General features: G+C 31.2%; 2 protein-coding genes and 1 non-coding gene across 3 annotated transcripts; 1 reads left to right on the top strand and 2 right to left on the bottom strand.

Moving 5' to 3' along the window:
- On the bottom strand, nucleotides 1-27970 carry LOC140663087 (muscle-specific protein 20). Its single transcript, XM_072886977.1, has 5 exons — nucleotides 27819-27970; nucleotides 17045-17126; nucleotides 3659-3788; nucleotides 1147-1267; nucleotides 1-847 (listed from the first exon to the last, which is right to left on the bottom strand). The coding sequence occupies exons 1-5, from the start codon at nucleotides 27840-27842 to the stop codon at nucleotides 656-658; spliced, it is 549 nt and encodes a 182-aa protein (XP_072743078.1). The 5' UTR covers nucleotides 27843-27970; the 3' UTR covers nucleotides 1-655.
- LOC140673650 (U4 spliceosomal RNA) lies at nucleotides 17801-17941 on the bottom strand. Its single transcript, XR_012048081.1, has one exon. It is a non-coding gene; the product is annotated as a U4 spliceosomal RNA (small nuclear RNA).
- On the top strand, nucleotides 20214-24821 carry LOC140663080 (muscle-specific protein 20). Its single transcript, XM_072886965.1, has 4 exons — nucleotides 20214-20352; nucleotides 23120-23319; nucleotides 23442-23562; nucleotides 23897-24821. Exons 1-4 carry the CDS (start codon nucleotides 20230-20232, stop codon nucleotides 24074-24076), a joined length of 624 nt encoding a protein of 207 aa, XP_072743066.1. The 5' UTR covers nucleotides 20214-20229; the 3' UTR covers nucleotides 24077-24821.
- Nucleotides 27971-27980: the final 10 nt, after the last annotated feature.

Raw genomic sequence — 27980 nt, 5'->3', positions numbered from 1 at the left:
TTTTTTATTTTTCGTTACTTTTAATGCACATTTTTGCAAAGCATTCAAACAAAATTTGATGAACATTTTAACAGATATATATTGATTAATTTTTAACACTTCTCAGGGGTCACACATTGTCCATTAGCATTCAACAAATAACCTTCTTTACATTGACATCTTTCAACGCATAACTGTAATAGAATCGGATAAAATAGATTTTTTAAATCTAATACAATATTTAAATATGTAATATTTAAATTATAAAGTTTTTTTTTAAATTACACAATATATTTTACATCTGTAATAAAAAAAGAAGAATAACATTTTTTATCTGACTCAATGAAATTAAATAAATACCCTAATACAGAATAGGTTAGGTTAATCACACGATGATGGACATGCTAATCCGCAATCAGTCCATTCCTGATTTTCTGGACATTGTTGTGCACATTCGCTTTTACTACGTATTTCATGACAGAAAGAATTAGTAGAAAAACACAGTGTTTTTTTTTTTTTTTTTTTTTGTAAAAGTATTAAGTGTGCAATTAAACAAATCGTTTCTAATGATATTATATAATTTTACGTTGCGCGCCATGCCTTTGTATGAATAGTTATTTAAAAGATTTATGTTTTTTTAAACAAGATATTTCTAGCATAAAAAATGCATCTTCAATTATTTTCCAAGAAGGATCTTTCTCGTAGCTCCGAAATTTTGTCCTGCTTGAGTAGCTCCCTTATTAGTACCAGCTTGCAAGCCAATAAGTCCTTCGCCAGCTCTTAGTTGCTCTTCTGTGAAGGATCTTTTGTTTTCCTCTGCTGGTTTCGGACCCAGCCAAGGACCGCGCCATTCAGGATGTTTGTACGTCTATAAATAACAATTTACAGGTACAGATTTATACAGGTATACATTTTCATTTTTAATAGCTTATTTAATATAATTAAGAGAGCGCATGACTGTCATATATAATACAACAAAATTCGCTTATTGATATCACGTTATTTACTTTCAGATTAATTGTAAATCTTGAATATTTATCATATAAACTAGCATACCCAAGATTTTGCTTAAAGAAACTTGCAAATTTTAAAAATTTAATTAAAGGATCAAATTAGCCATTGTATTCCAAGAAAATAATAAAATCGCATCATTAATTAACTAATTACCGTCCGTCCGATGGCGAAGATGGTGTTCGTTACTTGAGCGATATTTTTACGTTCCATCAGATCGACAGCTTGGAAAAGATCAACATCAGGTACGCCATATTTTACACAGGCTTTTTGGAATCTGAAAAGCAAAATACATCAATGTTTTCACTAAATGAAAGAAAACTAAAGAAGAAATTCGCGTGTATAATTTAATGAGAAATATATTGCAGAAAAATAGACATCAGAATTCCTGTGCATCGAGGAAGATTTGTGAGACACATCATCGAGAACGATGGCAAGTCGGAGGGAAAACAAAGGCGGGAGACACAAAAGAACAGCACATTTAACTCCTTTATACAGCTGCTCGCCTGGACATTGCTTTCAGCTAGTGACGCGCTTCTATTGTTTGATCGCTAATTATCACTGATTGCTAATTAACAGTTTGTGCGGTACATTGTAGTCTAGGAATACGAGAGTCGCTTTGTTCTCCATACTGTAGAAATGACGTGTCGCGTGTGTCCGCTTAACAGGATAGCAGAACCTCTCACCCTCTGTGTCTACATTAATATCATCGTCTCTCGCGTAGGAATGCAACGTCCCGCAGAGACTAATCAATCGCATGTCTCAAGCGAAAAGTATATTTTTTTTATTGTTAATGAAAGCTAATACGAGCTCTTTAATTTTATGTCATAACGAAAATATCGCAAAAAATGAAATATTGAGAACGCGCGTCTTTAGAACGTGCTTTGCAATATACACAAATCTATATATCTGTATATCTCAAGAATCTTCAGTAGAATGAAAAATAAAATAATTAACATTATCAAACGTGGTATCTATGCAATCGATCAAGTGTGTGTTCGGGATGAGCGTTACGTTCACCGAGTGGAAAACGTGAGGCAGGTCAGTGCTTACGAGCGGTCCGTCTATCAGAGCCGCATGAAAGAGTTCAAGTCGTCGCGCATGCAGACTCCTCGCGTATGTACATACATACATACGTAACGAACGTTATCTTACGCGGCCGCGAAGACGCGACATGTGGTACAGATGTATCACCTTCGCCAGAATTATGCTACTCGCGTAGAAAGGGAGTAACGCGGAGTGGCCGCGCTGCGCATCGTTCGCCCCACTACTTCGGGGAAGCGCTCTTAAACATTCAAAACGCGCCAAATGCCGAAGAAGCGCGACATGCGCACGTGCATCGGTGCCGACGGCGACGATGCAGGGCGGGAACGACGACACCGAGACCGGCGCGAGGATGAGAAACGTCCGGGGGCACGCGACTGTCTCGCGGGAGGTGGTCTCGACAAGGTGGGCGTAAGCGCGATCAAGAAAGAAACGGCAAATGGGATTTTTTTACGAAAAATGCGTACGCGCATCTCCGGCAGCTCAAGAAGGAGAATAGCTCTCGCTTCGTCCGACCAACGAAGGGGGAAGAGAGAGCGGGAAAGCGCAGTTTTTTCGTCTGCAGGGGTGCATTTCTTTGCGCTGTCCTAAAATCACCTCCTCGCAGGCAAATATTTCATCAGGATTGTAGCAATGTGCTACAGGCGTTCAACTCGTATATATATGTATATCCTATTTTCGGATTGTAACTGTGACAATAAATATATACTTTGTTGGATGATTATCTATATGCGAAAGTAGAAAAGTTAAGAAAATAAATGACTATTTGTAAACCCTAAAAAGACAGGTAAATTTAGAAATTTTTATTATATACATAATATATGTAAAGAGTAAATTATACGGATTAAACATTTAAAAAAATCGCTTCGATGAGGGTGTCTTTAAAAATTAATTTTTTCACTGAAATTAAATTATTCGATTCAAATCTTACGTCTATAATTTAAAGAGATTATCCGAAACAGACTCAGTACATTGATTGGTAAAAAACATTTGCGGACGCGAATTTCCGTTTCCTGCACGCGTTTAGTAATAGCTATCTAGCGTGTCTACATATATCTATTTCGTTTTCACTTTCATCGCGCTCCAATGTATAGTCGATGGTCCCGACCTCAGACTTTGTCGGTTCCTGATTACCAGGCAAACACGAGCGGCCAAGAGCAAACTCGTTATCGCGAAACATTTCGCGCCGTTTCATGTAGCCGCAGATATCGCGTGACTCTCGAAACTCGGAAGAGAGTCGAGAGGGTCAACAATCTCTCGACTACGACGACGGTCGTTGATCGGCGTTGTCGATACTCTGCAATCGAGAAATTGATGCAAAACATTGTCGATTGCGTAAAGTCGACGATGGATCAGGGCAGCATGAGATCACAAGAAGCGTATCGTTGATGCTGAGACCGGTGAGATTGCCGAGAGATATCTTAGGCGTGAATACACACAAATTAGCTGTGTGATATCTTACGTTATATCGAAATATTCACGAACCATTTAACCGAAAATATAATTTTTGTTTTGTTATTATTGTACTATGATGTTCCATGATTTATACATTGTTCAATTGTTTTCAGTATTTTCATGAATGCGTATATATTTTAAATTTTGCAGAATCAGACGATATACTTACTGATTAAGGTTGTCCATCAACTTATAATCGCCACCGGACGTATTGATCTTGGAGATCAAGCCAGGCTGCAATTTATTCATGAGTTTGCAGAAGATGACACCATCTCTCAAAGCATCTTCGTAACTCAATCCTATAAAAAATGTGCATGAATTATTTATTATTTGCTCGAAACATAATCTTACAATTTTAATAGAAAAAATATATCACAAAAATATATTACATTACTAGCGCTATGATATTTATTGTTAGATAAAATAAAAATTACTCTCTTTTCAAAATATCTTTCATAATGAATTGGACATTTAAAATCCTAGGCTACTTGTGATGTGTGATTGATTTAAGTTTAAGTGATACGCGATATGATTGTTTTAAATTTGATATTATTTACACGCACAATTTTTGTATAACTATTAATATCATGTAAACGTCTATAATTTCATGACGATTAATAAATCTTGATTTAAGCGTGCGATGTAGCGTACAATATATTTCTTCAAAAATTTCAAAGAGTATCAGTAAAGATATCAAGGAAGATCTAATTCTTCTCTAATTCATTTTATTAAAAAAGGTTACCGCAATTTTCGGTCGCATTTACATAGAGAAAGGTCCGAGAGTAAGGAAGAGCGGCTCGATAGTGAAAAGAATGTTGACGATCACTGTGGCACCAGGATCGCAGAAACGACATCCTCCCTTCCCGCGCCCAGCACCCGACGCCCGACGCCGAAATCCGCATGGTTCCGAGAAGGTCGGGGCTTGCGCGATAGCTAAACGACCTTTGGTTTTCGCGGACCACGGGATCCGGGAAACGGCGATTATCAATGTCGAACTCGCTGCACCGCTTCCCCTACCTATCGGCCATTTTTTCGCTCGATACTCTGCGTGCTCATCCCATATCTCTACCTCTCTCCCACTATCGCTTTCCCCCATCCCCCTCCCTCCCCTTTCCCTCGCCAGTCTCCTGCACCCAGCTCTCGCGGGGACAGATCCACCGCGAAATAATAACCGCGAGACTAACCGTGTGCAACCAGCGCTCGCTCATGGCATCCCATTATGCCAAGAGGCGAGCCAAGGGGGCATGGCATTTTTTGTCACGTCGAACGAAGAATCAGGAAAGGCCGATCGCGTCTTGTGAGCGCCGGCGCTCTTTTTATTCGTCTTGATCGGCGGACGCGACGCCGCCACCGCCGCTCTTGTCGTCGCCACTGCCGCCGCCATCGGCGTCTTCCCTGTCGATGGCGGCGGCCGGTGCCTTCGTCACGACGCGCGGCCGTCGCCATTCGAAAGACACGACGCGTCTCGGAATCCTAGGGGCGCAGCCTACTGCAAGAGCTGTGCGTCCGGCCGCACTCGGCACTGTCGTTGGTTTTTTTTTCGTCGCTCCGCCCCCCCCCCCCCCGCCTCCCCGCCCCTCCCACGTCAACGATACAACCAGGGTGTATCGATGTATCCAATCTATCGGCGCACGACGCCGTTCGCGCCGCCGCCATCGCAAATTGTATCGACGCACGGCGTCCCGACGCCCGCTCGAAGCAACAGTTGGCATAACTCCCACACGGGTTTTCCAATAATCGCCCTGCATATGGATATTATTTTAATCCGCTAATGTATTTCTCTCTATTGTCCAGTTCTTCACTGATGGGTATGCGCAATGCAATTATGTAAGTTGGATTCTAAATTAGCGAAGTTATGAATTACCTGAATACCTAGGCAGAAGCTTATATGAATGCAGAATGCGAATGCTGACATCGAATCGCAAGATTATCTTTTCTCATCTTAATTATCTTATATAAAAACTGTAATATAATTATATACAGTCGGACCTCTTATCCTCCGACATTTTCGATCCGGAATCTTCCCCTTAAACCTCTGATCCTACGACAAAAATTTAAGAGTGAGGGTATAATTCCCCTTTCGCGGTTGTAACATGAGAGGATTTTTTGTCGTAGGATAAGAGATTTCGTAGCATAAGAGGGTCGTAGGATAAGAGGTCCGACTGTACTATTGAAATATCTTTACACTTATCACAATAATAATAATAATAATAAATATACATAATTATAATTATATTATAATCTAAATATATTTAGATACACCACGGTATATGTAATTTAGCGAATAAACTTGTAATTCTCGCAATCACACTATTTTTTAAAACTATATATAACATTTTAAAAATGTTTAATATGTTAAATATTCTGTTTTCCAAAACAGAACAGAAATAATCTAACGAATACAAAGACTGGAATAAAAATCTCATTAACTCAACGTAGGCAAAATTGCGAGTGAGAAGAAAATTACACGCGATTATTTTAATCCCAAGATATGTATGAAATATAATGAAGCTTGTAGTACATAAATTTGCACGAGAATATGAGCACTTTTATGTTTTCATTTTGATACATATTTTTACGTGTTTCAGAGTTTTAAAGCTGAGCATTTATCATATTCAAAGTATAATTTTGCAATATAAAAACTTTGATTAATATGTCAATTTTATTATTAAGATTATAATATATAATTTTGATTAATAGTGTACAAAGTATAAAATTATATCGCATATATGTAATAGAAGTGAATTTTAAAAATTGGGAGCCTAATCAGATTTCACAAGCCCGACGATGTTAGAACGGAAGATTTTCGGGCAAGAGGACATACACGTGCCAACTGTCTAAAAGACTACTAGCCTGATCCTGCAAGGACGACGGTCACGTGGTTTTGAATTGGTGGGGATCGCGTTAAACGCCAACCCCGAAATCTGTTCGCCTAGTAAGCGGCTGGTCGTACGCTTGAATTCTCGATTGACGAGCCATCGACAGGCGATTGGTTCTGGATGGTCCACTGCACTCGATCGACTAATTAATTATTCCATTAAATATAATGTATAATAAATAACATTATCAGATTTCAACTTATTCTGGACAAAATTTTAATTTAGAAGAATATATATGTATATATGTATTTTTTCTTGAAATATTCTTTAATTACAATTTTTTCAATTCAATTAAAGCTCGTTTTTTTTCTGGAATAATTAAGAGAAAATTCATCAGAAATGAGAGACTTGTTGCTCGTTTTGTAACGTGAATAGTTCGGTTGGTATCAGGAATGTATTACGCGCTTTCGCTACATTCACCTGTAGTCAATGCATTTCTACTTCCCTTGAATTTCCGATTTCGATTTCCTAGTCGAATCTTTTTCTCATTTTTCAGTAATCTCTTATCCTGAATCTCTCATTTTCCTTACAAATCAAGTATACGCAAATATGTATAATAATACTCGACAATAATATTCGAAAAAATAACTCAATACAATTTGAAAGAATGCTTGACTTGATTATCAAACGGATAGAACGCTATGCAATTTTTGTAGACATTTTTCTTTGATGAATCACGAATTTGATAAAACTATGTTTTTCTACGGAATTATTTACATGTCATTGTCTGTAAATAATTTTATTATTACGCAGGAAGAGAGAGCGAGAGAGAGAGAGAGAGAGAGAGAGAGAGAGAGAGAGAGAGTGAGAGAGTGAGAGAGAGAGAGAGAGAGAGAGAGAGAGAGAGCACACATTACACCTTGTCTTTTCTGAACGTTACAAAAATATATACATCATATAAAATATATACAACATTATAAAAATTATATACATCTGATAAAGTGTATCCAAATAATTTTAATTAATATTAAATCTTCCCTCTCTTTTTTATTCTGTTTAAAACAACAAACATATTGTATAGGAGAGACATATACAATATTTTTTCTTATTCTTAAAAAAATTGCCTGGTCTTTTTTTATGTAAATATATAATTTTCCCGGAAGTAGCTTTTAAGAATCCACATTTTAAATAAATCTATTAAATTAAAATAATCTTTAAACACATGTGCACAAGAAGAGTACACATGTTTCTACATTCGCACAGATTGAACACATTTCTATCCTTTTATATAGATAGATGGAATAAATTTCACGCTGTACGATGCCACCGCTTTTGCGCGATATCCAGGCAGCATCCGCCCAGCGTTCTCTTCGACAAACAAATACGCGCCGCGTGCGCGGCGGGCTCGGCTGTCCGGGATAAACAAGTGTGACATGCTGATAGGTTCCTGGTAGTGTCGAAACGCGGTGAGATGTCGTAAACCCGAGAAGATGACAGAAAATCAATAGCGCGCTTTCGCACGGTCCACGTCGAGGCTCTGAGGTTGTCTTCTGCCGTTTCTTTCATCCGCTGCTGGACGGCCGCGCGTGATGCTGGCCTGGTCTTTTTCAGACGCCGTGCGTCTTCCTGCCGTCTTCGGGAAAAAATCCCCGAACGCAACAATATGTATCGACGGATCGAAACTATTCCCGCGGGTGATACTATCCTGTTACGTTGACACGTCATGGTCGTCATGTTTGGAGGATTTGACGTGAAATCGATGGCTCGTCTCTGATACGTCCTGTTATCGTTCGCGGTTGTCTCCATTCAACATTTTTGTGCTACCAATGATGAATTATGATCTTAAAACCGCGTCAACGAGACCGAAAGAGATTAGAAGCATTATGCAAATGCGAATGATAATGAATGTTTCTCGACGTACTACGCATATGACAGATATAATGCATAGATATAATGATATGTCTAAATATCGATAATCAACATTATCATCTAGTAATTGAAGACCTGTTATTGTTATAATTCATATTCATACTCATTATTGACGAAATATATTTATGACTACGTATAGAATAATTTATAGTAATAATGACTTGTACGTATTGAAATTAATATTAATACAATAATTAATAATATTGTCTAACTTTGAAATTGTGTACATCAATTTATCTAATTACTGCTTACTATTTTATCGTCTTTAATTCTAATTAAAAAAGGAAGAAGATGAATATTTGTGTTGAATTGAAATTTTTATATATGATGCATATTTCTCTATTTTTGTCATGATGATATACATGTACTATATTTAAATCGTACATTTCGCAATATTTATTACATCGTTAGTGATTATGTTGCTAATAAGGTTAGCGAATTATTCCAGACATATACCAGGCAGAAAAAGATAACGAACGCGCGTGCGTCGCCGTCATATCGATTAAATGTCAGACTCATGTCATAAAGACGTCACAAGCACGGTTTTCATCAGGACAACATCCTGCGCTTGAATTTACGATCGTTGACATGGCAACAGGTCTCGCGGGAATGTAACGCCGTTGTACGCAGAATCCAAGATTTCCACCGCGTTCATTTCTAAAGCTAATGAATCATCACCTATGTGCAAACCAATCATTATTACAATCTTTTTATTTTTACTTTTTAATTGATTTATTCGTCATCTTTATTTAATTTATTTAAATGCATAATATATATTTTACAGTTTTATGTAAAATCTTACATACAATGTAAAATATTCTTATAATTGTCTTTAAGGAGATTGGTCAGTTATATCAAAATAGGAAGAATTATATGCAATTTTTGCAAAACGTTATTGATAGAATAATGAATAATGCATCGAACTGTTTGAATTTCAAGTGATTTGATCATTTAATTTTTGAGAAATTTAATTTCAAAGATAGGATCTTATACATATAATACATGGAGGCTTATGAATGCTACAGATACAAATGTCATTACCAAAATAAAATAAAAAAGATATAACAATAAGATTATATATAACTATTTAAGTTTTACTAGAATAATTATTTATGAATAACTATAAAAAATGAAAACTTTTTTCCCATCTCGTTTAAAAGTATACAACAAAAAATATAAATTCTTCTTAAATATTTGCATTACACATATATATGAATAATGCATCGAACTGTTTGAATTTCAAGTGATTTGATCATTTAATTTTTGAGAAATTTAATTTCAAAGATAGGATCTTTTACATATAATACATGGAGGCTTATGAATGCTACAGATACAAATGTCATTACCAAAATAAAATAAAAAAGATATAACAATAAGATTATATATAACTATTTAAGTTTTACTAGAATAATTATTTATGAATAACTATAAAAAATGAAAACTTTTTTCCCATCTCGTTTAAAAGTATACAACAAAAAATATAAATTCTTCTTAAATATTTGCATTACACATATATATGAATAATGCATCGAACTGTTTGAATTTCAAGTGATTTGATCATTTAATTTTTGAGAAATTTAATTTCAAAGATAGGATCTTTTACATATAATACATGGAGGCTTATGAATGCTACAGATACAAATGTCATTACCAAAATAAAATAAAAAAGATATAACAATAAGATTATATATAACTATTCAAGTTTTACTAGAATAATTATTTATGAATAACTATAAAAAATGAAAACTTTTTTCCCATCTTGTTTAAAAGTATACAATAAAAAATATAAATTCTTCTTAAATATTTGCATTACACATATATATGATTCTTGCAGAAGATTGAAATATACATATAATAATAGTAAAGCGCGTTCTCTAAAAGAAAAATTAAAAGAGTATATAAAAATTAAATTAAACATTGCTATTTCAAAAGATATAATTATGTACAATTAGGCATGGAAAGACTAATTACTTTTTAGCGGTTAGAAAAATAAATCAAATGACTAATAAATCGAAGTAAATAAGCGAACAAGATGCTTTGATTATTTGTATTTATCGAATTGCATTTATCTATCATTACTAACATAAGTTTTAATGTTTAATCATCGTTATATTTACGACAATACAAATCAAGTTAAAATAAACGATCTAAATTAAACATAAATTAAACATAAAATACACTTTTATTGTGGACCATTGAACTCTCCACTATACTGGAATGCTTAGTTCGTTGTTAAAAAACGAGACAAGTGAGAGAGAAGATAAGTACTATTTTTATCTTTTTCTATCCAATAGTAGAAAAAGATAAAGATAGTACTTATCTTTCCTCTAACTTGTCTTGTTTTTTAACAAAGAAACTGAGCATTCCAGTTTAGTATAAAGTCCCAAGTAGCACATGTTCGTTTAATAAACGTTTTCTAAACGTATCTTTTCGTATTAGATACGTTTGGAAAACGTTTATAAAACGAACAGTGCTACCTGGGGTGTTATGGACATACATTTAACTAGTAATATGTTCCTTAGCAAATGCGCGCGCACGTGCTCTTGCATTGGTGACAGCAAGCACCTGTTGATCGCGGCAACCACCTGTTGATCACGGCAAACACCTGTTGATCGCGCGACGCTCGTAAATCTAGCTCGAGGCTGTAATCCTGGTAGGCTCGTCTCGGAATGACGTCATTGACGATCTTTTGACGGACAACTGACATTCGTGCCCTATCCTCGAGTGATCAGTCGTCCGTTGTCGCGCGTCGAATGATTTCTTTCGTATCGAAGAAATTCTTCTTACACTTCGATAGATTGTATCGCAAACGATTCCTCACGACAACCGTGAGAGGAGCTTACCAGGATCCTCCGCGCGGGATGGAACACAATGTAGCCGTCTCCATAAATTCATCTACTACCCGACGTTGCTTTCCTAGTAGGTGCGAGCTTTCGTGACGTCACGATACGTCATATGACGAGACCATCGACGTATCGACAGAATACATGCTCGATAATGCTCAATGAGCGTATTCGCTACAAGAGATGGAGTAATGAACAGGCCGGATAGTTGAGGGGATTACGCGACTGTAAGGTCGTAATTTAACGAATCGATCCGTCGACGTGTCGGTGAGACACCCTATAAATCCCTCAAACGTCTGCTGATGCCCTGGTGCACCCAAGCGACTTGCGCCACCGTGACGGACAGATGACTGACGTTTCTTCTATTTTAGAAGTACATTTTCGAGACATTAAGCAGTATTCACATATCGATATAAATTGTCCTGTGATTATTCAAACAAAAATAATAGCATTAAATTGCATCATTATGCAATGAATTAATTTAATAGAAAACAATTTAAAAATACATAAATAACAATTGATAAATTAAAAATGTAAAGAATGTGTATATATATGTGTGTTTTATTTTATTTAATTATATATGTATAATTCATTTTTGCATATATGTATGTGATTTAGTTATATATGCAATACAAAGAAATGATAAATTATAGCGTATAACTTTTGTACAATTCTCTTGGTACAACAAAAATAATCTGTCCCCGTTTTAAATTTGTCAACGTTAAAATTAACAAAATCATAAAAAATGTCAATATAAAATGTAACATTTTATAATGAAGAAAAGAAGTATGAATAAAATTGCTCATCGAAATTACAGTTGCTTATTGTGAACACTGCTTGATCAAAGCATCCGCAACAAACAATAATAATTATACGCAAAAGTGAAAGCAGGGATAAGAGGTGAAAGAAGTGCGGAGATGACATGTAACTAGCAGCACTAGAAGCACGACCATCCAGAGTGCTGTATGTGGCCCTGGTATGCCAGCGTCCTTACGACGTAACATGATGAACAGATGACGGTAAATCAATACTTGTCGTCGACTCGATTAGTTTTAATGTTTAACGATAAGAATAACACGTTTTCATGTACCTTAAATATTTGTATTAATAACAAAAAAAACGTTATTTCGATTGGCACAATCATGTTTCCGAAATATTTATTTTTTCATAAAAGAGCGTTAATCCATGTGCAATAATCAGTAAATTGATTATATTATATATATTTATGAAATATGTTTAATATTGCTTCAATTGAAATCAGTGTATAAAATTTGGTACGTTTGAATAATAACAGGAAAATGTGCGTATTGATTATATGATCACATTTCTGGTAATATAAATTTAATTAAAACCAATATGTTCTTTATAAATAATTTTAACATAAACTTAAATTTATATGTGCATAATAATTATATGTATGAAAAAAATACATCCCTATTGGATACTGAAAATGTAATTAGAATTATATCAATATTAGAATTATATCACATTGACTGTAACAATCAAAATAACACAAAATTCATAAATTACTTTAGACTAGATAACTTTCTAAAAATTTAAGTTAGTAAATATATTTGAATATAAAATACGTGCAATGTCCATCTAAATTTTTTAACTTGAAATGATAATTTAATTTTTCCTGAAACACGTGTCGTCCAATCAATTACATTCAAGACTATCGGCGATATGAAAATATTAATGCAATATTTCATAATTGAGAACTGTCAAACAAGGGTCGTGCCAAGCATGCCTGGCGAGCTTCCGGGAGCAGGCTAGCATCTGTATTTGGAAGTCCCGTGGGATACCTCGAAATTCCCATCAAATTCGCGTTACGTAAGCATCAGGATCCCAGTGTCTAGGGTAGGTCAGGTCAGGACGCAACGAGAGAAGCGTAATTGAACCTCGACCGTTTTAAGTTCAATTTTAAACGAGTCAATAACATCAAAAGCTTCGACTATCCGGCTCGCATCCTCGCATAGAGCTTGAACATGCTCTACGTGACATATATTGTAATCTAGATCACCCTTAGATTCTCTGTGTAAGTAATGGCAAAGCCAAAGATAAATATCGGACTTGTTTTTAAATCACCAAAGCCAGCAGAAAGAAAGTTAAATAGTAAAATATTTTTTAAGAATATAAAAAAATATATACGCATATAAAATATTATATTATTTTTTTCATGAGAAATTTATTTAAACTTATTTAAGTTTATCATCGGATTAATTGTGTTACAGAATTTTCTATTGCGTTTTGTTACTATGAAGATTTCAATTTGTTTTCTTTAGAAACACCGAGCACATTCGGTTCTGCCTGTTTCCGACAGGTACGCTCAAGGTTCGCAGGGACCAGGCTGCCACTCGCTCAAGAGAGCTTTCTTGCGTGTCGAGGAGACCCCCACTTAGATTGTCGTAGGTATCGAAGGTTTCTAGTGGGGATTAATCATGTGCTCGAGTGGGGGTGGTTTCGTCGTTTGGCCACCTCCATCGCGTCCTCGACACAACCAGGATGACAGTCATGGATGGAGGGTCGTTAAATCTAAACACTTGCCATAATCAGTAGCGAATAGATCATGAGCTCCTTCTCATAGATTTTAGCGAATGTGATGAAAAGGAAATTCATATTCTAGTCGCTGACTAGATATGAAAGAGCAGTGACGAGCTTTCGTGAATGACCGAATCAGCACAAAAACCGTCAAACTTCAAACATTAATTTATTAAACTTGTTAATAAAATCATTTTTCAATTTATCTACATTAAATATTTGGAAGTGTAATATATTTTTATTATTTATTATTATTTCAGAAGCATTATTGTCCATCAATCTTAATTGATAAGATGCTTACCATTGGCAATTAATATATCGAAGTAAATTAAATTACGTATATAATATATTTTTTATTACATATATTTTATCCATTTACTTTATATTATCATTTACGTATATACTTTATCAATTATCTTATCTTACATTGATTATTTGCGCTTTGTTCAATAAATAAATAAATCATTCATTTATTTATTTAAATTCAACTAAGATTATATTAAATGATTAATAATTTCAGAAATAAAAACTTTTTTTAAAAAATAATTAACAAAGTAGTGATATATTTTTACTTTATTAGTTACTTTTTAAGAGTAGCATTTTACCATTTTAAAATTGATAATTAAATTTATTATATATAATATGAGATTTAAGAATAATATAATTATTAAATTAAATTTTACAATATATGATATTTTCGATGTCCATGATTTTATTCAAAGTATTAATAACGATTAAAAAGAATAGAAAATCATCGTGCCGCGCAAACGTACGTGAAGCAACGTCGATTGCGTCGACGCCTGGCGTGTTTGTCACATCAGGGGTGTATGTCGAATCGAGGGTTGTTCGCCGAAGCAGGCTCGATAGGGTGGCTCGCAATGACGTAACAAAGCGCGCGTTTTGCCAGGGGAGTATAATGCGACAAGAGGCAGAACTACCCCTAGTAGTTCAGGGACACAGTTCAGTGATCTCTTAAAAATCTCCTGACATCATTTCGTAAACTCTAATCTTATTTATATCAAGTTTTATTCGCAATATAATTTCCTAATTGAAAGCTTGGTAGCAATAAATGTGTATTTATAAACAAATTATGCAAAAAAAAGAATGAATCAAAATTATAAATAATTACAGACACACATGGTGTATATATATATGTATATATATATATATATATATATATATATATATATATATATATAAATAAAAGGAGTTTTCCAAGTTGCTACTATTTTTTTTCTCCACTTGTGACAATACTGATGCGACGACACTGGTAGGGTATATATGTTTGTTAAACTGTACAAGTTTATAGAAAAAAAATCAAGTTAAACGGTTAATATTTACTGATTCAGTAAATAACGGAGTTGCTACTTCTGTTAATGTCCGAAAATTATAAAATGTATGCATTCGTTTTTTTAGCAATTGAAAATTGTTTAGCCGCTCAAATCAATTAATATTTCGAGATTATGATGTTTTGCTGGATGTGCGTTCGTGGATGGATGAATTCAAAACAGGTCGTGACGTATACACGATGAGGATCACTCGCTGCACTCGCTGAACAAGATAGACGCCCTAAAATTTTTATTTTTTATCCCTCCCTCCAGTCTACTTTGGATGGACAACGATCTCGAAACGATGAAGAGTTTCAAGAAAATCAAGATTCAAAAAGTTGTTCAGATTTTTCAATACATTTTTCGATTTTTCGACATTTGACTTTTGCTCATGTATATATATCTTTAAATAATTATTTATATAATATAAATAGTATAGTAATATAATAATTAATATAATAATTATTTATATTTAAAATTTATATATAAATATATATATCTTTAAGTAATTATTTCTATTTAAAACAGTATATATTTGTGTATATGTGTAAATTACATTTCTATTTTTCATAATTGTATTTACACGAAAGATGTCTATTTTTGCAAATAGCTTCGACAACTTAATTTATGACAGACATAATAAGACATAAATTTAAATATGAATATATGACTTTAGTACATTATAAATACAAATTCTTCAAATAAATATTTTTTTATATAACGTGTATACTTGTTATTAATGTACCTTATGCATATGTGTGTTCTATATGGAAGAACTGACCTCGACGAAGCTTAACCTTTGCGACGTCACGCGGCCTGACATTTGTATCCGGCAATTATGCGATTCTAGTTAGATAACAGCACGCGCTTTTCCACCCCTTTAGTTCAACGTCACCCCAATAGGGATGAAAACGTCGGAACGCTTTCGGACTCATATCACCTCCGCGGAACAGGAGCTCATATATGTTTGTAGCATCATTAAGTGTATAGCTATTATAGCTATTTAAAGATACTAAATATTTTTATTGATTATTTTTAAATATAGAGTATTTAAAAAATATTCATAGTAAAAAGAAGCATTTAAAAAGAGTTATTCATTTTTATAACATTTTAAAGAAAACAAATACACGGCTAAGTCGTCGATCACCCATTCTTATATATAAATATAATTATATGTAATGTATATATACACTAGACAATCATTTCTCGAGTAAATTGAGATGCAAAGATTATTAAGCAGGTTTTCAGATTGCCCTCACATATCAGGGTTTCATATCTGAACAAGATTTTTTCTAATCGATAAAAAATATAGTACAATAATAATTCTGTCCCCACATAAAAATGGATACTTTTCTAATATTTTTACTTATTTATATACATCTTACTTGTATACGCCATTCTATTTTATATGTTTAAACATATAATTTATAAATCTCTTGTGTGTAAAGTACATAAATATAAAACTTTGAAGGATAATACATTTAACTAAAGTTACATTTAATTATAATTTTTAAATTTATCTATTATATTTAATTCATAATATGATTAAAATTATATTTACATTATAATTATATTTATATATAAGAATAGATGATCGACGAATTAGCCGTATTTGTGAATTAGTGTATTTGTTTCTTTAAAAGTTATAAAAATGAATAGCTCTTTTTAAATGCTTCTTTTACTATAAATATTTTTTAAAATACTTTACATTTGTTAGAATTTATAAAAAAGAGATAATAATAAACATATTTTTAACTAAAAGATGTAATGATATTTTCTACAGTTCACAATACACGGTTTGATACTTTTATTTTAATTTTTTCTAATAGGAAATAAATCGTTCCTTTATATATTAATTCTACATATTTAATAATTTTAAATTATTTATGTTTTCAATGTTTTATTTGTTAAAACTAATCATGCATGTCATTTTACGTCCAAATAATGTCATTTGGCATTTAAAATGACGTGCATTTAGGACAATATGTTATAAAAATGTTGTAATGTCTTAAAATAGTTTATACAAGATATATTGATTTCATATGGAATTGAGATGACGAAATATTATTTAAATTAAATTGTTTTAGAAACCTACCTGGTGGAAATCTCTCGCCGATTACAGTCTCGATCCAATGTTGAGCCTCTGCTTCCTGACTTGCTTCGCGCTTGCCAGCAACCTGTGAATTAATAAATTAAAAGAAGTTATAAATGTCTCTAGAAAAAAGCATTGTCATGTTAAAAGTTTTTATTCTCTAGTCGTAAAGATGACATATGCTATCCAATTGCATTCTTCAAACAACACAAAAAAATAACATTTTCACATTGACTCTTGGCAATCTTTAAAGGCAGAATGATGAATGTTATTTAGTTTGTATTTTTCTCATGAGATATTCAATTTTAGTCAGGAAATCTATTTTTATATCTTTAGTAAACAAAGATATTTTAAGGAAAAGAATAATTTCTGAAAAAATATAAAATGCTAATTCTCTTCTTGTATTTGTAACGATTTACTTTTAAATAATTACAAAATAAATGTAGTGTTTGTCCAACAATATATGTATGTATATATAATTATTTATAAAGTAATGATATTCGTATTCGCACGTGTACATAATTATTGCGGAAAGAATAAACCTAATAAAAGATTTTGTTACACGTATTATAACATATGTTATACATACATATGGATAATACGTGAGCTAAATTATTTTGATGATCACAGACAAATAATTATAATACATATATGTTACGTATATATAAAATACAAGAGAAAAGAGAATAAAAGAAAACGATAATTTTTTCTTTTATTCTTCTCTAGCATGGACTTTATGTTTGAGGAAAGATTTATCAGTTTCCGCAGAAACTTTCAAAAATTGCCGTAGCCGATGGTATTTCACATCGTCATGGCGGGGTATTGGTAAAAGTTTTCAACTAGCAATAATCGCACCTCGGTAGAACCTCATTGGTTACGATATCGCCACTGCGCAAAGATGAAGATACCTTCAGCCAGAGCAGTATTCATAGTAGTTAAAAGGAATTTTACTCTCGAGAAAGCTTTAATGCTTGCACCACGTAGCGTCAGTTTCATGAACTAAAAGCCGAAAAGAAGCGAGATAGATGATAGAAGCTTCAGCACATATCGGAAACACGTGACTCCCATGCGCCGTTCAAACAAATGAATAAAATTTGTCATTATTAACGGATAATTTAAATGACATACTAGCTGGATATTTGCAAGAAAATATATCTGAACAGGAGAACATGACGGTAGGCGGTGCGCGCTCGAGGAAGCACATGCCCGACACAGTGTCAGTGTTCGATATCGTTATGTCTCACCATTTCTTTCTTATACATTTATGCCACACACAAACACATATTCCTATTATAATATAATTTTCTAAAATACATTATTTAAGATTTTAACTATGCCAAATTAAATAATATAAAGAGAAATTTTTAATAGTAACATCATAATGCTATAAAAATAAAATTATATTGTTACATTTTCTATAAATTGATACGTAATAATATTATAAATGTAATTAAAGTTAAATAAATCAATGATTTGTATATTTAACTATATATTTAATCACATAATTACATTACCATTTATACACAATTAAATGGAAGTTTTAGTACAAACTACCACTTGCACATTCGAATTAAATATAAAAAAACTTTAATGACTAACATTAGATAAACTTTAATATTGTTTAAATAAAAAATAAGACCTAACAAAATGTGCTCAATTATTTTAATAATCATAAACTAATAATAATTATTAAACTGTGAATAATAATAATTCATTATACAATTCAAATTTTTATTTCAGGAATATCAATAAGAGATATCTAATTCTCTTTCGCTGTTTTTTTCAATCCACTATATCGGATGTTGTTTGTTCACGTCAATGTTGCAAGATTTTTGAAAACACATATACTACAAAACGCGTTTCAACGAATCGTGCTATTTTCTAAAGACGTTATCGATGATGTGTCATTTATTAACGAAACCATGTTTTGTTGCGTAATTCGAACGTACGCATCACAAAATCGTTCCAGATGTCTACACAGATTCGTTGTGTAAGGATAAACTTGGAAATAGCGACGATTGATAAAATCTAAACTCGGCGGTGGCCTCACCCTTCGAAGTGGCCAGAGTCCAGAAATTACAACGTTTACGTATCGGCGTTTTCATTCTGGCGAATGTCCACGCATGTCGAACCATATTTTTGCGCAAAATACACCCACCTGTTCAATTTTCTCAATATTTTGTCGTTTTTCGCTTACACAGCAGTTGTAGGCACGATTATAATGCATGATATCAAAAGTCACAACTAATGTTTCGGAAAATATAATTCTAAATTATTTTTTATTACATTGCACTAATTTTTCTTTTTTATTTTATTTTCTTATATAGATCGATAAGAATTATTATAATTAAACGTAATTCTTCCAGCAATTAACTAATATTAACTAATAAACTTTTTGTATAATCTCTATTTAGATTTTAACATATTTCATCAGGATATAATAATAACACAATGTAAAATAAACATATTTGAAAATGAAATTCCTTAGCACGAAAATTAATCTCATAGTTAATATATGATCTAAATTAAGTACTGGTTATGAATTCTGGTAGAGAAATAAGTCGTTGAACTAAAATACATTTGCAAGTTTACATTGTTTATAAAATAAATCTCGAATGCTTAATAAATCAAAAGTTTAAAGATTTTCATAAAACACACATAATATACACACACGCTAAAAATAGATTACGACATCGGATGCTATGCAGCTGTATGTCAGTAAGGAAACTTTCTGCGATTGACATGTAAGACAAAACAATTGTGTTAAAAATAGTCTTTTTTTTATATTTCTTATTAACGCGCTTATTAATATGTAACAAAATTTCATATATAACTTTTTTTATATAATATTGTATAGAATATAGAAATAATTATTTAAATAATTTCCAATTGTCATTAATTTCAAATATTTGTTCTTATCAGAAAATTATTGTTTATATCATTATTTTGTTTGCGTTTCGCTTTCATGTATAAAATATAGTGTCAAGTATTGCATTGGCAATGTCATATGCTTTCCCAGCGATCGTCTGAATGTAATTTAATTTAGGACCACAACGCGTCCTGTAAATAGGGCTGCGATGTCAAGATCTGGTTACGAGCGGGGGTGTGAGAATACCCATCCAAAAAGTAGGCAGCGGGCCAAAAACACTCGTTGCTTGAATGTCGGCAGAAAGGATACGGCGGAGGGGATGACGCCATATAGCGTCGCGACGCGCAGCGTCCGATTTAGTTTCTACTCAAAGTTTCAAAGTCATACTTATCCGAGAAAGCTATCATCGCCATCAAAGAAACGACATAGCAACAAAATGCCGGTACGTTCTTCTTCAAAAGCTGTCATTTTTTTTATTTTGTTTTAATGATTAATCGTGAGCCAATTCCGATATAACGTTTCTGACAAAAAATATATACGTACGTTTTAATATATGCATATTTTAATATTACATTTAATACATTTAGTTGTATGATTTGACATCAATACAACATGAACTTTTATATTTCTTATTTATGAAAAAGCATTTATATTATTTATAGAAGGAGATGAATAATCTAATAGTATGTCAAATATATTATAATCAACGTAGATTTTAAGTACAATTTTTATCTCAGTCATAGCGATATTACAATCCGCAATATACTATTAATAACGCTTGAATTTATACATATATATATGTATATGTATATATATATGTATATGTATATATATATATATATGTATATATATATATATATGTTCTTAAAATATTTATAGTTATGATCTAATTCATCATTCTGCATGATACATCGTTTTACGTCAGTACTCTCTTTTGATGTATGTCCTTCTCTTTTTCTCTCTCTTCTTCACATCTGATGTATTTATATCCTAACATAAATAACGTTATGCAATACAAACTTTTAAACGTTATTCCGAGAAATAAAATATATTTAGAAAATATCATAAAACAGATATCGAATAGATATCAAATAGATAACGTATTTAACGATTAGAGTTTCAGTTTCAATAAATTTGATGATCTTTGTCAGCCATAGTTCAGTAAAAAAAATTGAATAATTATCTAACCAAGAAGAAATTTGCAATTTATTCAACTCAAATTGTCAATTATTGTTTTAAAATAATAAATTATGTTTAAAAAATACATTACACAAATTTAATATAAATTAATATTTAATTTATCACAATAGTTAAAGCTACCTCATTTAAATTAATGCATCGATCATGTTAATTTGTTGTGTCAAGCAATGAGAAAATTAACCAGACTAATTGTTTAAAAATTGATTTTTTTTCTTTTTCTTATATTATTAGTAATATATACATTACTAATTGAATATAAAATCTTGTTGTATATGTACACGAGATGTTATGCTCAATTATAATGTCCAATTCATGTGGACGATATACGTCGAAATGCGTCTTCAGGACAGGTGTGCGGTTTGATCTGTCGCCAGCCAATTCACTAGAGTGTTGCAAATTGTACGGACCCACCCAATTTAACTTTAAATTTAGTGATTTACTACGACGTTGCGCGTCACGTTCGCAAAACGTCCTCGGAAACGGTGAAGCCGCATTCGTTCGAACGGAAGCTGCTTCCTTTGAAAATGGAGCTTAAAATATCATCTCGAGTGGATGAGAAACACGTTGCCTCGACCATGTCTGACATGTCGTAGATAAGAAGTAAAAAATATTCATATAGTTTTGTAACGCAATGAATTCGAATATATTAATTGTGGCTAACAGATATTCTGTGAATAACAGTATTGCACGTAACAAAAATTCACTTTTTCTTTCGGTCTTAAGACACCCTGAGCTGCATTATATTTATTTTATTGATGCAATTTTGCTAAAACAAATATGTCTTCGCCATTCAATGTCTGTTTATTCTCAATTATATATTCTAATCTAGCTTTATATTATCTGTAATGGTATAAAATACTTTGCCATTATTTTTAATAAATATAATACTTTGTCAATTTCTCTCTCTCTCTTTTTCTCTTTCTTTCTTTCTCTCTAAAATTACAATACCAAAAATAATCATGTTACAAGACATGCATTTATTCACAAACGATTCATATAACGTGTATCGTAGAAATACTGCACTCAATTAGAGTCAATTAGAGTGGCTTTCATCATTCAAGCTGCAGATGATGTTGCATCGGCTAAATTTACGCCGAAATTGTTATATACCTACATACAGTTGAACTGTTTTCGAAACCGTCATCATGATGTTATTATAAATTGCACAAGTCCATTATATCTGAATAACATCACTCTTCCCAAAATATCACACGGTTGAGCGAATCGGAAAGTTCGTGAAACAATGACTATTATACGATGACTACGATATTTATCGCGCGATTTTGAACCCGCGACTTTAAAAGATTTATAATTTTGCTATAAATACTGATTTATTGCTTTAACTGAATAGTGCCAGATTCACTTGCGTCAGTCAGCTGTTCGAGTCATAAATCGAATCATATAAATGTTAAGAAATTCTAAAAGCGTGAAAGCCATTAAGATGCTCATTACTTGTTTCTCATGAAAATATTTCTCATTTGCAAGATTTATGTGTCTGTTTAAAATGCGCTTAAATGTGGTTAAGACTATAATTAGATATTTATAAAATTATATTCGGTATTATTTATTACACCACAAAATTTTTATGTTTATACATAATTTATAAATAAATATTATATTTTTCTAAAGACTTTCTTACTCTGTGACAAATAATTTATTTAATATATGAATCAAGATACAATATATAAATAATATACGTAAATTCAAGCAAGTTCAAAACAAGTGTCTAATAACTGAATATCGTTTTGATAGTTTTCATTAAAGTCAAATTTTCAGACGCCGTATTTTATTTTCGTTGGACTTTACACGCGAGTAATCCTACACCACCGTACGATCTATTTTTGATACAGCCATTTTTAAGTTATCCGGAAAATACTCATAAATATGCGTTCTTTGCATAAATGAATTCTAAACTAAATTCTTGTAACAAGATAAAAAATTAAGATAATTATTTCATGTATTAGCATCTATTTAAAAATTAATTTATAATATATAATTTTCTATTTCAGAGTCGCAACAAAGAACAGGAAGCTGAAGTTCTTAGCTGGATCGAGGCTGTATTGGGTGAAAAACTCCCTCCTGGAAACTATGAAGATATTTTGAGAGATGGTGTGATTCTTTGCAACTTAATTAACAAACTTGCACCTGGATCGGTTAAGAAGATTCAATCTAAAGGCACCAATTTTCAACTTATGGAAAATATTCAAAGGTAAGCTATATAAAATTATTTTAACGTTTTCTTTATCTCTATCTAATATAATTTTCTAATCTAATCTTTCATTTCTATACATATAATAATTGCTTTATAATGTGTATCCATTGTCTTAACAGATTCCAAGCGGCGATTAAAAATTACGGTGTACCGCAAGAAGAAATTTTCCAGACTGCGGATCTTTTCGAAAGACGTAACATCCCTCAAGTCACCCTCTGTCTGTATGCGTTGGGCAGACTCGTGAGTATTCAATTATTAGTAATTATTTACAAGATTAGATCCATTAATAAGGAATTAATCTATTACTTTCAATATATCTTTCTTTTATGACAAAAATGTGAAAACATGTATACGCATGTATATTTAAGTAATATTTGTAGAAAACACTAGACTGCATTTTTTTGTACTTTGAATATATATAAAATATAAAAAGTAAAGCTTACTAAATAAATCTCCTATTTCATAGAAATAACACAAATGACAATGTAAAATACATACAGAAAACATATTTTATAATCTTTATAATTCTGATTATTCATAAAAATTAATTGATTAATTTTTATCAATATAACAGACTCAGAAACATGACTGGAATGGGCCAAGTTTAGGACCGAAGATGGCAGAGGAGAACAAACGAACCTTCAGCGAAGATCAGCTTCGTGCTAGCGAAGGTCATTTGAATCTTCAAATGGGTTACAATAAGGGTGCCACCCAAGCCGGCCACGGTGGCTTTGGAAATACTCGGCATATGTAAATTTTTTATAGAAACGAATTACACATACATACATCTAAATAAAAAAATGTATTAAATGCTATAATGACTGGTTAGACTATCGAACACGAAGTATGATACACTAAAACATCAAAATAATACACTAAAAACATCAAAATAAGTCGCATTTTCTAACCACGCATAAAATGTGAAACTAACAGCTTATCAATAGTAATAAGTTTTTCATTTTTTTTTTGTTTTTATCCCTTTCTTCATCAAATTTAAATAAGTTTTTATCGTAAATAATACTTTCTATTATCATAATTATTATTGATATAAATAAAATTAAATAATTTGTGTTGGCACTTTTTTATGTTATAAGTAAGTTGCTTTTTACATCATCACATATATGCATCTTTGCAGTATTTAATAACTTTAATCATTATTTTTTAATCAACACTTTAGACATTAATATTTAACAACTAATACATTACTTTAGCTTTCTTCTTTTTACATTAAATGTCAATAATAGCATTATTAATTATTAATTAACTTTCTATTTAGTCGTGCAAGAATATATTTTTATATGAAATCATAACAGTTGTAGTTTGCATATAAATATAAGTACGAGTTTTTTCTGGCGCACATATAAAAAAACGTTCTATAAAATTACATTTTATTCTCGAATTTACACATACATTTACAGAAACAAATTTTACACAATTACACGCAAATATAAGATTAAATACACGAATAAAAATATGCAATGCATACGTATTCTCCCGTAGTTGAATTCATATATTTCAAATCATGATAAAATAAATTGTTGCATTAACATTACATGATGTTAAACGAAATGATGTTAAATACATTAAAGGCATAAATATATTAAAAATATATAATTATACATTTTTATTATACATTAATTTTCATATTTCTACACATTAACACAATTTGACATATACGCACATAAAAACACATAAACATATACACACGCAATACTACACATTACACTATACACCTATGTATAAAAAAAAATATGTATATATATAAATTAAACTACAAATCTTTAATAAAGGGTTATAAAAATATTCATAAAAATAGTTATTAAGATTTATATGATAAAATCAGCGTTAATTTCATGTAATGTTTTGCACAATAGACGATTTCATAAATTATTTAATTTAATTCAATTATGTCAACAATATATTTTTATAAATTCATGAATTAAATTAACAAGTTTCTATAATTTTTTTATTATTTGCAATAGATATAGGAATGTAATATTAAAGACATCAATATGTATCTATATAAATAAATTCTATATATATGTATCTTTGAAAAAACATAACAATGTAACTTTTCATATTCTTCAACTTCTATATTCTGTTCTATCATATATATATATATATATATATATATATATATATATATATATTATATATGTGTATAAGTATAATAATTGTGTTTATATACTAAAATTTATCATAACTTTAAGATGTGTGTTAAAACGTACAATATATAAGTAAATTTTTTGAATGTAAGCTGTTAATATATAAACAAATTAAAATAAGAAAGTAATATATAATTTAAGAAATTAAGGACATTTCGATTTTCAGCAAATTTTGTGCAATGTTTGCAATGTTTCCATTTTGCTTATATACAAGTAATTTTTTCCATTTTCTTTTAATGAAATTAATGTTTGAAGTAGATATCTTTAGGTAGTATGATGAGGCAAATTGGAATTACTAATATAAAAATGTTATATATTTTACGAATATAAAAAATATCGACCCAGATATGAAGAATTTATAATTTATTGGCTCTCTGAACAAAATTTAATTTGTTTTTTGTCTTACATGTATTTTGATAGGTTAATATATAAATATATAAATTAATTAATTATGCTTATAATTTTTTAAACACTTTAGTTAAACATACATTAAGTGAAATGTACATGAAGAAAAAAATTTTCCTGCTTCCACAGTCTACCCTATATCGTGCCGATCTGTTTATTTTCGCACCCACGCCTATAGGTTTAAAAATATTCATTACTGTTTGTAAATAAATTAAAAAAAACCACGCAATCGCGTCATCGTGACACGCTTTTCGGATTTTTCGTGGAAGGTAACGCTTGTGCACGCGCTCCCGTATGTTTCTAGTAAAATTTAATTCATATACTTTTGCTTTCCTTGGCAGATCCAAGTGCCTTTCGGTTTATTTCTGGATCACCGTGACATACACAGCAGCCATCGTTAGACTGTGGTCACGACTCCAGTTTATTCCGTAACAGAATGGATTTTTCCAAAAAGTAATTTTTATGTATGTCTCACGTACTATCATATATGTACTATAAAATAAAATAGAGAAATGTGCAAAATATCTATAAATCTCTATTTTATTTTATTTTATAGTACATATGTAATAGTACTTGAGAATTATTTGCTTACTTTTGCTAAGAGAAACATAAACAACGATAAATTTTGGATGATGATTCACGGTGTAAAAAGTTATTACTAAATAACATATTTCATTTGAATCATTTTCATAAATATTATCACGTTTTCATCGCGTCATCGATTATTATTTTATTAATATATACGCTTCACAAGATAATATGTAAAATACTGCGTAAATATTTTTATTCATTCTGAAATTTGATACCAAAAGAGAGACGATTATTTTGCACATTTCTCTATTTTATTTTATTTTATAGTACATATGTGATAGTACTTGAGAATTATTTGCTTACTTTTGCTAAGAGAAACATGAACAACGATAAATTTTGGATGATGATTCACGGTGTTAAAAGTGTTTCCCAAATTAGAAGCGCTTTAATGTGAGGATTTACAAAAGTTTCGCAGATTGACGTACTGCTTGTGAGTCAGAATATCTAAATAGAAAAGTCACTCTTTTAAATGTCAGAAATTGTTAAAAATACATAAACGCAGTATATTGCAAAATCTTATTTGCACCATTTTAACATTCTTGTGCAAGATTAAATAAAGCATAACTTATTTTATTAATATTTTGTAATTCTTATAAATGAGTTTAAATTTTATATTAAAGTATAATTTATATTTTAGGAGCAATAATACAAAAATGCATATTAATATTATCTATTTTATATTGCAAATAATAATATTATAGAATTTTTCTATTTTAATTTATTAATTCGCGAAAAAGAAAATTATATTTTTAAGTTTCCTTAATACTTCTCCATTTTTATATATCCATATTTATATGATTATTTTATATAGCATATTATCGTCACGTTTTCTTTATTATACGCAAAAAATATAGATATCGTTAATATAAACGAAAAACCACAATCAAGTAAAAACAATATTAAAAATATAACTGATCATGAAATTGTACAATATTATGAACTTTTGTAATATATATTTTAATTAAATTAAATAATGTTTAACGTTGCAATATAAAAAAGATTAGTTTTAATTTCAAAAACAATAGTAGAATATATGTACATAATAATCATATAATAAATGATATTAATACATGGCTCGCCAACAAAATGATATTCAAACTTAGCTAATCACGAGAGAGGAGAGAGAGAGATAACATTTCAATCATTAGAGAATATGACATAAAATGTATATCCCCGATATATATAACAAAATAATGATCGCTAAATAAATACTTGATTATACAGTCAAGCAAGAAAATTAAAATGTGATTGAGATGATAAATGTGATAGAAAAAAGACATATATGAATCTCGTATATTACATTTCGATTTTAAGAAATAACTCATCGTCACTTACTTGCCAAAGTGGGCGTCCAGGCATGGCGAATTTGCGTAAATCGTCGTGTGTCGTTTGTCGTAAATCTTCTCCGAAATTTTGCGACGTATCTGGATAGCTCTCAGCTTTTCACCAACTCAAGCGCAAAAAGAGTGCCCTCCATCGCGGTTGTGCTGCGTATAT

This window comes from Anoplolepis gracilipes, chromosome 1, assembly GCF_047496725.1.
Source record: "Anoplolepis gracilipes chromosome 1, ASM4749672v1, whole genome shotgun sequence".
In the NCBI taxonomy this organism is placed as follows: Eukaryota; Metazoa; Arthropoda; class Insecta; order Hymenoptera; family Formicidae; genus Anoplolepis; species Anoplolepis gracilipes.
The sequence above is the reverse complement of the archived record's forward strand: the minus strand, read 5'-3'. Positions and strand labels throughout refer to the sequence as shown.

Coding starts and splice junctions, on each gene's coding strand:
- LOC140663080 (XM_072886965.1), top strand. CDS start 20,230: ATGACGCCATATAGCGTCGCGACGCGCAGCGTCCGATTTAGTTTCTAC. Junction 23,320..23,441: donor CTTATGGAAAATATTCAAAG/GTAAGCTATATA, acceptor TTGTCTTAACAG/ATTCCAAGCGGCGATTAAAA. Junction 23,563..23,896: donor TGTATGCGTTGGGCAGACTC/GTGAGTATTCAA, acceptor TCAATATAACAG/ACTCAGAAACATGACTGGAA.
- LOC140663087 (XM_072886977.1), bottom strand. CDS start 27,842: ATGCCTGGACGCCCACTTTGGCAA. Junction 1,268..3,658: donor TTGATGGACAACCTTAATCA/GTAAGTATATCG, acceptor TTTGCTTTTCAG/ATTCCAAAAAGCCTGTGTAA. Junction 848..1,146: donor TCTTCGCCATCGGACGGACG/GTAATTAGTTAA, acceptor TGTTATTTATAG/ACGTACAAACATCCTGAATG.